This window comes from Apostichopus japonicus, chromosome 20 (genome assembly GCF_037975245.1).
Source record: "Apostichopus japonicus isolate 1M-3 chromosome 20, ASM3797524v1, whole genome shotgun sequence".
Classification (NCBI taxonomy): domain Eukaryota; kingdom Metazoa; phylum Echinodermata; class Holothuroidea; order Aspidochirotida; family Stichopodidae; genus Apostichopus; species Apostichopus japonicus.
Window position 1 is genome coordinate 7421463 of NC_092580.1, and position 12834 is coordinate 7434296.

Below are 12834 nucleotides of genomic sequence, written 5' to 3' on the forward strand. Positions count from 1 at the left end.
ACCTTATGCATTTCTAGCTGAGGATACAGCCTGGTGTCAGTTTACTTTGTGATATTTACACATAACAACCACACTGTATGTAAGGTTCAAACTATGCATCATCGTGTGCTCTAAACTTTTACCCAACATGTAAACATGCTGAAAAAGCAACACATTTACGATTGAGGTAGAAGTATTTTCAGTCCACCAAGCATGCCAGACAGCCAAGGTTGACTTCTTATCCCAAGCATTATGCTTAGGAAAACTGGCGACTTGGGTAGATCTCAGCCTAACCGAGGCTAGGCTGAAGTCCTATCGTTGACTAAGAATACCACCCGTATGGAGCTACACTCTGCACAGCGCAACTTACAAAGTATGAGAATTTTCGGCAAATTCAACTATACAACACAAAACAGCCCACTGGTTTTATCAAGAAAAAGCTATGAGTGCTATAAAAAGGATGAAAACCAGCAAACAAACTTAAAAAACGCACTCATATTATGAAGAAAGTCGCAGTAGGGTTAGAGTACTTGCTGCTTTGTTCAATGCCAGAAGCGTTGTGAAAATAAACACACGCCGTCGATTTAAATATGGTGGTTAAATTTAAAAGAGGGCGTTAGGTATTAATAAATGTCAGAGCCGTGTATCTCTATATACGGCTCTGATAAATGTCATCGGCTCTGCTAAATGACAACGCTAAGTTACATATAACTCTAGAAAACAAAGGTGTGTGAAGTGAAGGGTATATAACTGTTATTAGGTGCCCGCCTCCACAGAAATTTTTAGGGGCAAAACAACAAACAGACATAGATATCATTTTCGATAATGATTTTCCTATCGGCATGTGAGTCTGTTCCAATAACCGCCAACTTCAACCAAATTTGTTCGTCCCCTCCCATCTCCCCCCTCCGAAAGCAAATCGAACTCACGATATACGGGCGTGATTGTAATGTATGTGATATATCAACATGATCATTGTCGTTCATTTACATTGTTTGCAGAATAAAACAATATTTATTCTTGACGAATTATAGAAAGACTGGTGAGTTACTCACTATATTGTTACGTACTTTAAACGTTTTCAGACATATCTCGAAGGATTTCAGGAGTGTAGGATATTCGTGGTAGTACACTTCCTTTCGATATACATGCAGCGTAACAGGGTGGTACTGTACACAATATCATGGTGTCATGAGCGTCATCAATACAATATCTGAGTTACTTACACTTTAATCAAAATTAAGTTTTAAAAAATGGCTTTGCACCCCCCCCCCCCCACACCTTCATGGACGTTTTGTCTTGGAATTGTGAGAAGAAATGAAAAAAGAAAGGGAAAACTTTTGAGAACCTGGTGGCACTACGTACGATATCACAGATTTTAAAATATGATTGCTCCCAGACAGGACAGATAAACTATGACATCTTTCAAACGCAGCATGATATTCTTAGCTGTTTGGGGAAGTTATTCATCACAAAGATCTCAACAACATAAGCTGAAATTGATGGTTGTGTTCTGTCCTCTTTAAAGGTAGTCCGTTTAGGCCCCGTTTAGGCATGCTAGAAATTTTCAAAAAGTACTTTCCTGGAGGTCTTGCCTCTCCCAATCATTCTCAGATATTTTTGAGGAACACATAAGTCATAAGATGACTAAATTTCCCAGTGATGAAAATTTCCTTGAAGGTTGTAATAAAAACAGTTTAAGAATTTTGATCAAAGGTGGCCATATTTGAATATCTAGCATATTTGGAGCTAATACAGCATACTGTTCAGGCTTGCCCTGAGGTGCCAACGTCATCATCAAGTTAACATTTATTAAACATATTTTGAACATAGATATCTTGACAACCGGAATAGCTATAGTAATATGTCCAGCAAACAAATTATATTTTGTTGTGGAATTTTAATTGACAAGACTGTCGTTCGCGTATACTTCTCATAATTATTAGAGTTCTTTTATAAAGGAACTCTAATAACTATTAGAGTTCCTTTGACTTTCTACGCCCTCTTCATATAAAATTGCTGTTGTTGGAAGGGATGACGTCATCAGATAATAGTTCTACGTGAAACAAGGACCTTACACTATACTATAGCTCCACCACGAGACTGACGTGGCAAATACAATTAAAATCCCTGTTTTGGGTGGAAGATAAAACAATTCACTACATTCTGTTGTTATAGCGAAGTGTTTTATTAACAAGAGACATTAAGGTGGAATTTGTAAAAAAAAATCTGCGATGGGTTTATACTTTTCATCGGTCTTCCACAAACTCTTCGGGAAGAAATCAGTCAGGATCCTAATGGGTAAAGCCTAACTCTACGCTGTATTCATACTTGTGTACAGTGTACGAAATAGTAATAACTTAGTTAGGCTAGGGTTAGGCCTCCTCCGAATTATGAGTAGACCTATAGCCTACGCAAACTTATGCAATTTGTCTCACTGACAAGTAATACAGTGGAAGTCATACTGGTACAAACAACATGCTGTATTGTAGATAGACGATGAGATCGTTTATTGTGAATGGAACCTAGGCCTAGGTCTAAGTTAAACATTCCTAGATTCCTAGGCCTAGTAAAACTAATGAGGCCTAAGTTCCTACATCTACTACTAGCCTAGGCCCTATTAATAGTCGGTAGTGATACACATATAGCCTATGATACACATTGAGAGTATAAAAGGCCTAGGCCCACATTGCGATAACATACTCAGTTATAATTAAAACAAACTAAAGAAGGCATATCCTTGCTATAGTTATACCAGCAGCATCAATAAGGAGGAACAGCAGTTCCATAACTACTAAGTAGTACTCAAAAAAAGGGTATAGATCTTTCATATTCGTCTTCAATTTATGTGTTTGTTCCAAAAACAAACAGTTACCGCCGTAGATAATATGCTTTCCTCCTTGGTGTAAACTCTGTTTTTTTCTATGGTGGAAGCTACTGTTTTCCAATAGCGGAAAACTAACTGAGGCGGAAACTAGCGGTGACAGGCTATAGTAGGTCGAGCTGACATTTTTCAAAACCTGTCATTAAGATGACTGAACACTAACAGCTTCTCTATATTGTTTATTAAATCAAGTGTACACCAGTACTATGATTTAACCATTTAAGTATGTGTACTGTGTTAGCCTATACATACCTAGCTGGGTAGGTGACTGATAAAAACGGTTGATGTTGTGTTTCAATTTCAGTGTTTTTTTGCCTTCACAGCCTTCATTAAAAATGGCTGAAAGTTCTAGGGTGTTGTTGCATTTTCATAATTTCATTCACATTCTCAATGCCTGTACAAGTCTGTTGAGAAAGCTTCTGTTTGCTTGGTAGGGTTTGATGTAACATCTTCCACAGATATAAGCTACTCTCCTATCTGAGTAAGCCAATCAAAACTGCAGCAGAATCCTGCAGTTAAGAGATAAAAGTAAACCTCAAAGCAAACTAAAGAAGCTCTTTTATTAATCCTTTAAAATAGTAGTCGTTCTCTAAGCATTGTGAAGTAATTGTACATATAGCATCACAAAAAAGCTTTATGCTACATCAGCAATGATGCCTTGTGGCATTTCAGTCACGAAATAAAGGGATGATGAGACTATATAATTTCACTCAATGGAGCTCTTTTTCAATGGTGATTATATATCATTAGAACTTCCCCAACATGGAAGAAATTCTATCATTGCACTGATCAACCTTAGGCTTTGTAGTAAGCAATCAGATGCACTAATTGTAAAGTTTTTTTGCAGCGTTGAATTTGACACAGTTATATTGCCATTTCATCACAATGACTCTTCACTTCTACTTATATGTAATTCTGTTTTAATTCCTTACAGTTGGTCTTGATGCAGCTGGAAAAACGACAATTTTGTACAAACTCAAATTAGGGGATGTGGTGACTACCATTCCAACAATAGGTAGGTATCTGTCAAAAGTTGTGTCTGATAAACAAGTTACTATTTTATGCATAACATTATCTTCAGGCTTAAATATCTTGTATGTGTTCTGGATGAGATATTTTATCTTTCAGTTATAATATCAATCTCAGTAGTTGTGTGATTATGTATAATTTGGTAAACTGTTGTTTAGCAGGTAAAGAAATGTTATGTATATTTGCCCTAAAGAAATGCTTGTAGAAATAAAATACTTGCAGCAAAATAAACATTTTCTTTTATCATAATCATGTATTGTATTTCCAGATTATATCTGCCATTGAAATATCAATGGTATTAATATTATACATTCTGGAACAGAGTGAGAAGAGAATCATCAGAGGGAGGGGGAGGGATGGGGGGGGGGGTAAATAGGTTCTAGCAGACAGTGTACAATGGTTGAGCAAAAATATGATTGCTTGTTCATAGTTTCAAGTGTTTTAATTAATGTGCATTCCTATAAGTCAGTTTGGAAACATTAATTATAGCTCCACCCATTTCAAGAGGCACCTCATATTTGACACAGATCTTGTATCATGTATGGGTTAATATACATAATCAGTGAATTTACTTTGTAATGTGAAATAGCTATTGGTAGGTTATTGGTTGGAATTTCCTCATTGTATTCATTCTTAATGTCCCTTTATAGAATTAAATAAAGTCATATAGATTGTCTGGTACATGTGTGAGTATGTCTGTTGGATTGGGAAAGAGGAGAAGAAAGATTAGATAAATCTTAACGGGGTGAAAATAGCCAGAGGGTAGAATATCTCACCTAACCTTCATAGTAATGTTTCTTGTTCACCCTGATCCTACCCTTCCCCACCCCCTTCACTATCCCTTCACCCCTCCCCCACCCCTTCACTACCTCTTCACCCCTCCCCACCACCCCTTCTCCCTTGCTGAATATCTGTTAACATGGAATATGTACAGTAACGGTAGAGAGTCTTTGTAGATAAAGTTGACATGAATCAGTACTTCTATCACAGGTTTTACATTTGCTGCTACATTAATCTAATCCTTGCCACTGTTTGTCTCTTAATTTGCAGGTTTTAATGTTGAAACAGTAGAATACGAGAATATATCTTTCACAGTATGGGATGTTGGCGGTCAAGATAAGATCAGGCCACTATGGAGGCATTACTTCCAGAACACACAAGTAAGTATGAGAGGGAAGCTAATAGATTATTGAGTAAACATCCATCATTTGCTGGAATGTAACAAAACAAAACTGTTTCTATATCTGTATTTATATAAGTATTACACTGAGTTTGTTTTACCATCCAGTTCCAATATTTCAAATCCAAATATTGGCCGATAGCTATCATAATATAAACAATAGTAATAACAAAAGAAAGTGTAGCCAGTAGCCACATATTATCAGAATGTCATCACCGGAATCTGCGATAAATGCTTGTCGATAATCTGTGCAACACCACAATTTCTTATTTATCAGTGTGTGATATTATTAATAGCACTGGAGTGCTTGATTCATAGCTTAATCAAAAGAAATGGTTAGTTGTTTAATTTATTTTACCATTATTTGCAATAACTAAGAGAACGACACATCTTAATTGCTCTTGTTTGAGTGTGAACATTGGGTTAGAGGTCACAGATATCACCATGCAGTCACTTGAAAGTCAATTAATAGAGAGTCCTCATGCAAAAAGTCAATGAGCACTTCACTGCCACAGAAAGAAGAACTTTCACAATATTTTCAGCATTTTCTTTTGTTCTCTGAAGGTTATGACTTTGTGTTGACTTTGATTATGATGTAATCATTAATTCTGATAAATTTAATTCCTGTGCTCTCTCTTCATTGTTAAACAGAGAGTGGCTTAAATTTGGATGAATTTATTGTTTCAGTAGATTTTTAATATACTTCTACAGGACAACGATGCTGTTCTTTGGATTACTTAGGTTCTCATTCAATAGACTACAAATTTGTTCAGCAGGGCTTCAATAAACAACTGCCCATCAAAGCAGCTGAGTAATCATAGAGAATTTTCCTACGTGAAAGAATAAAACAAATAAAGCAGTGTAATGCTGATAATTTCCAGACACTCCACATTACAAGGAGATTGTACAAATTGTTGTGCAATTCTTCTGTAAAAGTACTAGCAATTTGATTAATGAAAACTTGGTCCCTATTTTTGGCTCGGGCAGTGCAACACCCGTGAATTACTTTGTTCGATAAGACAGGTAGGGTTTGCTGGGTAGTAGAAACCAGTTTCATGGAAGTTAAGTAAGAATGTGTAAAAACAAAACACTTGATTGAAGCTAATAAGAAACTATGTTTATAAGGTTGACTAGGTTCCTTCTAGGTAACTTCATAAACTGGTTAAGGAAGGGACCCATAAAGGACTTACAGTGTATTATTAATGATGATTATATTCATCATGCATTGATAATGTGTATTGTCAGTGTATTGACACATTGATATTGTGTAGTGTCAGGGCAGTTTGATTTGGTAGATTATGACTGAGTTTGCTAAAGCTTGAACAGTTTGAATTCACATCAAAGGTTGTGAGAACAGTTGTAACCCTGGAGTTATGGTCCCCTTACCCTCATGAAATGGTCATGCTGATTTGCATGTTTCATTGTTTGAACTAATTAAAGGACAAGACAACAATATGATGTAGGACTCCTTGTAAGTATGTGGTGATGCCAATGTACAATAATACAATGTTCTCATCAATGTGCTCACTCAAAAGAATGTTAACTACCTTTTAAATCCAAGCCACCCATGGCCTATCAATGATCATTGAACTACCCTCGCAGTTTGCTTAATAAATGTTAGATATGTCATTTTGTTTTCCTGGATGGTGACTGACATTAAAAGGTTTGGGTAAGTGGGAAGCACTGTCAACAGACAGTCAGTTTTAAATGTGATAATATTGACAGTCAACGTGAAGCATTAATGCTTCATTTATTCCATCTCAAGAGACAGTCAGTTTACAATGTGACATTGACAGTCAGTGTGAAGCATTAATGCTTGATTTACTCTGTTTTTCTTGACAGGCGCTGATTTTTGTTGTAGATAGCAACGACAGAGAGAGAATCGGTGAAGCCACAGAGGAACTTGAAAAAATGGTAAAGGTTTAAAATTGATCCCATCTTCTTTCAGCCTCATCTTTGAACTAATAATGCAAAATCCTTTTTTTCAGGGGTAGCTTGTGTGTACGGCCGTTACAAATGAAAACTTGTCAGTAGGTTAACCGCAATCGTGATAAGGTCTGACTGACAATAAGTAAAACATTGTATCCCAATTCACAACTCAGTAATATGAGGCATAGCTTCGGCATTTGTCCACAAACTTTCAGTTCTGTTACCAAATTGTTATGGCAATAAATTGCGCAGCGCAATGAATGAATCAATTGTTTTAGTATAGATCATGCTTACATGTTAACATATATAATATACAGTGCGTAAGAATACTCATACAAATAAGTAATTGTTGCGTGGTGTCTCAACTCTCATCAAAGTGTTTTCTTCAAGTATTTTTGTATCCTTTTGGAAAGGTTTTGTGTTGGGAAAAAGTGTTTGTTAATTTTGAATCGTCTATAGTGATTTGTTAATAATGTCCTCAAGACAAGGATAGCTTGCTTTCTTTAGCAAATCTAGCAAGAAGGCAAAAGCGTTAACATAGAGGAAAAGGACAAAGAAGAAAGTTTGCCAGGGCCTTCACAGTCAGGCCCTCCGGCTTCTACGAATAAGAAGAGAGATGTAAATGAAGAGGCAGACCCAAAGACCGAGAGAAAATTTAATGTTAAATGGCTTAAAGAGTTTAGTTGGCTGAAATATGATGATAAAGCCAACATAATGTTTTGCCACGCCTGTAAAGACGCTTCTGAAGCCTCAGGGGGGAAATTTTCAAGCTGGAAGGATTGCACAGGGAACCACATCTTTTAAACGGGAAACGCTGACACTTCATAACAAATGGAAGGCCCACTCACAGCAGATGACTGCTGCAAAGGCTAGAAACAACCTAACGTAACCTCCCTTGGCCAAAGCAGCCACCAAGATGAAACATAAATGTCACATGCAGAGTATTTTTAATGTTGCTTATTACATAGCAAAAAGAGAGATATCCTTTACAGAATTTGGCCCTCTTATTGAATTAAATCACAAGTTGGGGGTTCACTTTCAAAGTATCTATTGAACGATAAGAGATGTAAGGAGTTTGCTGGTTTTATTGCTACAACTATCAAAGAGGAAATTCATGCATCTGTGAACACATCTACATATTGTTCTATCATACGTGATTCTTCTACCGATAGAGCCGTTTTGGACAACTAGTGTAAAATTTATGTTCGGTTTAGGGAAAACGACAACCTTTCCAAAACTTTGTTATGGAGTGTTGAAAGATTGAAATCTACAAATGCTAAAGGGTTACATAGAAGCACTTCATCGAACTTTTGACTCTTCAATAATTTTGGATCGATGTGTTGGAGTTGGCACTGATGGTGCCAATGTGATGAGAGGAGAGCAAGGAGGCCTGGTTGGACTGTTAAGAAGGAATTTGGGTTCAGATGATGGAATGAGTCCCCTGATCGATGTACATTGCACTGCACATAGATTAAAGTTCATGTGTAGGAGATAGTTTGAAACCAGTGGTTTACAGTGAACAGTTTGATGGCATTGTGAAGAGGCTGTTTAGTTTTGATAATCAGAGCCCAAAGAGGACACATCAATACACACATCATACACATCATACATCAGCAATAATTCGCTCAGCGGTCAGGGCCTTTGGAGGCCTACATGAAGTCCGTTGGGTAACTAGCAAAGTCAGAGCTCTGAGAGTTCTTTTAGCAAACTGGATAGCGGTGGCTGTGCACCTTGAACAGGTTGCATCAGAGGGTCGGGGATGATTCTGCAGTAGCATTAGGTCTTCTAAAGAGCATTAAATCTATTAAGTTCCTGAGGTTCCTAGGTTTCATTCTGGATGTTTTCTGCTCTGTCAATTATCTGAGTGAAACTCTCCACATGACAAAGTTTGCCTTGAAATAGGCAGTTTGTTTGGTACCTCGCACCAACAGGATATCGCTGTGGGAATGTCCCTGTGAGTGGGTCTTGTGTAATTGTGTCATTGATGTGAATATTGCTACTATTTTTAATAGCCTCTCCTCTCTCTGCCATGAGCCCTCATATCTTATCCTCTTTGTCATTTACAGATGCAGGAAGATGAACTAAAGGACTCCATTATCTTGGTGTTTGCCAATAAACAAGATTTACCCAACGCCATGTCTGCATCTGAAATAACCGAAAAGCTAGGGTTGACAAGAATAAGCAAAAATAAACCGGTACGTAAAGTAGCAGAATGTTGAAGATGGTGTAGGTTTGGTGGTGTTGGTAGCTCTGATGGTGAGGGTGTTGGTGGTGATGCTGATGGTAGTGATAATGGTGTTGATGATGGTGTTGTTGGTGGTTGTGATACTGATAGTGTTTATGCTTTTAGTGATAATGCTGTTGGTGATAATGAATTTTGTGGCAGTTGCAGTGATGGTGGTGGTAATGGGAGTGATGATGGTGGTGTTAGTGATGGTGATCATCTTTTGCAAGTACTGATTTTTGTGGTAGTGATGATAGTGATGATGGTCATGATGGTGTTAATGATAGTGATAATGCTTTTAGTGGTGATAGTGGTGGTGATGATATTGATGACAGTGGTTGTGATGATGGTGTTGGCAGTTATGGTGGTAGCAAATAAATGTGTCAAATTCATTTACCGTTATGATGTCACTTCTGCTTTGCAAGATCTGTATAAATTGATGTGAGATATCTCATGTACTAAGCTTTTGTTATGCGAAGTAGGTTAGATCGTATTGACTCTGCCATGCTATTGTTCATTTAGGCTGACTGCTCATGTTTGCAAGATTTCATTTATTTTAGCTGCCAATTCTGACAATGGCCATGGCAAGCAGTTTCTTCATTACAGAATTGTTTTGTTTAATTTCAAATATTTGTTTGGTTATAATGTCTGACAATGTTTATGAAGAAGTCCAAAGAAAGTTGTTAACAATCTGAGTATTTTGTCTCTGTTTGTTAAGGGCTCTAGTATGCTTGTTAATAAACAAGAGTAAAAAGCAACATTTTGCTATCAAATTGAATTGGTAAGTCACCAATTCGTGGGCTTAGGTTGAACAATTCACTGACGGGTCATATCAATATGAACAATGGCAGTTTGTTTCTTGAACAAAGCTCTGAATGAGGTTTTTCTTATATTACCTGTGTGTGTGTGTGCGTTAAAGCCATTTTATCATTGTGATATGTCATGGACTAGAAGCTGGTGTTTCAAATTTAGTCACCAATGAGGGAGGTGGATCTTAAAGTACTACTTCACCTAGCCTATGTGCCCCATATTCAGTATGTTTGTTGTGTGTGATAATCGTGTGTGATTATCACACACAACAAACATGGGGCACATATTCAGTACGATTATCACTTGAGTGATAATCGTGTGTGATAATCGTGTGTGTGATAACGGGGCAACAGATATTAACTGGTGTACAAACGCTCAGACTATCGATGAAAATTAGTCAGCTGCTTTACATGTTAAGTGGTATATTTAACGTTACATTCTTTTCTCATTTGTTTTTACAGTGGTTTGTCCAAACTGCTATTGCAACAGAGGGTAAGGGACTCTATGAAGGCCTGGACTGGTTATCAAATGAAATTGCCAAGATTCCTTAGGACACATCACACCTCTTGACAAAAAAACCAACAGTTTACATTGTAAGGAGAAAAAGTATCTTTGGTTGTTTCTAGACCACAGAGCGATTCTCGTAAACTTCTCTGTCACTAAACGAACCTGCTTCTATTTGGTTCATGAAGAACTGATAATTTATAACAAGAAAACTTTCCGATATTCCCATTCACAACCTTTTAGACTGTGTTTATACATAGCGTAGGAGTCCAGGCCACGATGTGATGATGCTTAGTTCGTCATCCTCATCATCATCTTTGAGAAATGAGACACAGCCTGTGATCGACACTCATCCGTATTGAAAGTAGCGAGCTGCCTTATAGATATGACCTGGCTTGGTTGTCATGGCTACATATTCCTTTTGGTTTATTTTACATATTGGTCTCAATATTTGGAAGAATATTTTCCAAGTTTGGAACAGCAAGGGAGGTGGAATGGTTTCATTTATATTCGACGCTGGTAACTTTGTTCCATATCTGTATGTCTCAAAACATGTGGAAACGTGGAACAACTCGGAAACTCTTGTGTTGATTTATTTCTTCACTTCAAGATCAACTCATTTCCAGTAATATCCTGGGCTTGTGGAGTGATCAAATAAACTTCATTGTGTTTTCTGTGCCGGGGTAGTAGTTAAAAGAAGTATTTAAAAGAATGGGTTTTGGGAACAAGATTCATATGTGTTTCCTACAGAATTGGTTTGTAATTTTTTGTTTTTCTTTTTTTTTACTGTGATGTTCCTGTTGATACTCTGTCCTCTTATTCTGCATTAAGTCTTGGATAGGTTTCACCTGCTGCATCTAATGTATGCTAGTTCTGTCGTATCTAAGACCATGCATGAGCTTTTTCCGCGAATTCGCGGAATATCCGTGATTTCTTTTCTACCTTGGGGACAAACACTATTATCCTAACACACTGTAGCATACGTAGACTGGAGCCTATACCGCAATTTTTGCAAAGTGATTTCTTTATTAACCCAGGCTCATCCCTGTAAGACTCTGTATGTTCTAGTGCTTCACATTGTGGTTCTCTTGAATTCAGGCATAATCATAATAGCTTTATAATGCATTGACAAACATAGGTTGCTAAGAAGCAGAATTGCTCAACATAGCAGGCCACACAAAACCTGCTTTAAATTAACTTACGACTCCTATTCTCAAAGTCCTTTCTTGTTCATAATATTCATCAGTTGATAACCTGGACAATAAATAAGAATATACTTCATGATAACTTCTATAAATAAATGAGATTTAATATCTTAAATAATTTAAAGAAATCTGGTTCAGTTTAAGGCCTTGAGATGTTGACAGAAAGTTTTTTAATGATGTACGACAGCTTGTTTTGTTGAAATATATTTCAGTTGGAATTTCCACATGTTTTAATGGTCAGCTAATAAATTATGAAATGAGAAATTTGGCTTAAAACTGAGAAGTTTTCTGAAGTATTTGTTTGCTTGCATATTGAACATGACTCAGCAATCTATCAGCTTAGAAGCCAAATTCATGGGTAACATTTGATGCTCACTTCTGAGCAAGATCTCATCTGGACTATTTGCCATCTCTTATTAGAGGGTGCTCTTTCAGTTTTTGATTGCTCAGGAGATGGTTAAATGAGTTGGTCGTCATGCAAATAGAGAAAATGGATGTAACACACCGCTGGTTAGTACTGCCACATAAATTTTTGTTAAAGTAGAGTTTATTGTAGAGAACTGTCACTAAACATAAATAAGTGATCACAAGGAGATATTTCCTAATTTTTCCTAAAGTCTATTCCAAATGGAGGTGGCTTACATGACTTTGTAAGCATAGGTGGTATATCAATGTGGTTGTTCTTCTTTCATTAATAATGAAAAGTACAGGGTTACCATTCAAGCATGTAATGCAGTCCTATTTAAAGACTGTTTCGTTGTTACTTGGGTCTGGTTTTGTCTTGGAGAGGTCCCCTGATATAATATCACATTAGCCTACCAGCAGGTAAACATGATGACATTTGTATGCTGTATATGTTCACACAGTTTTCATTGGTGTAGTTTACTTACACTTTGAAAGTAGGTTTGCTTATGAATTGATGCTTACCAACATGGTTTGTTTGGGGTGGGTGGGGAATGGGTGTGGTTACCATCAAGGTTTGGCTGGGGTGGGCGGGGAATGGGTGGGAGGAATGAGAGAAGTTTCGAGAAGGAACATCTTACAGGCAAAATGGAACTATACCAATCTTATGTAATCCACATCTGTTGAC

The 12834-nt window shown here is 37.1% G+C and overlaps 1 protein-coding gene across 1 annotated transcript; it reads left to right on the forward strand.

The window, feature by feature from the left end:
• Positions 1-2040: 2040 nt before the first annotated feature.
• LOC139961237 (ADP-ribosylation factor 4-like) lies at positions 2041-12343 on the forward strand. Its single transcript, XM_071960311.1, has 6 exons — positions 2041-2280; positions 3798-3878; positions 4943-5052; positions 6915-6986; positions 9068-9196; positions 10497-12343. Exons 1-6 carry the CDS (start codon positions 2214-2216, stop codon positions 10584-10586), a joined length of 549 nt encoding a protein of 182 aa, XP_071816412.1. The 5' UTR covers positions 2041-2213; the 3' UTR covers positions 10587-12343.
• Positions 12344-12834: the final 491 nt, after the last annotated feature.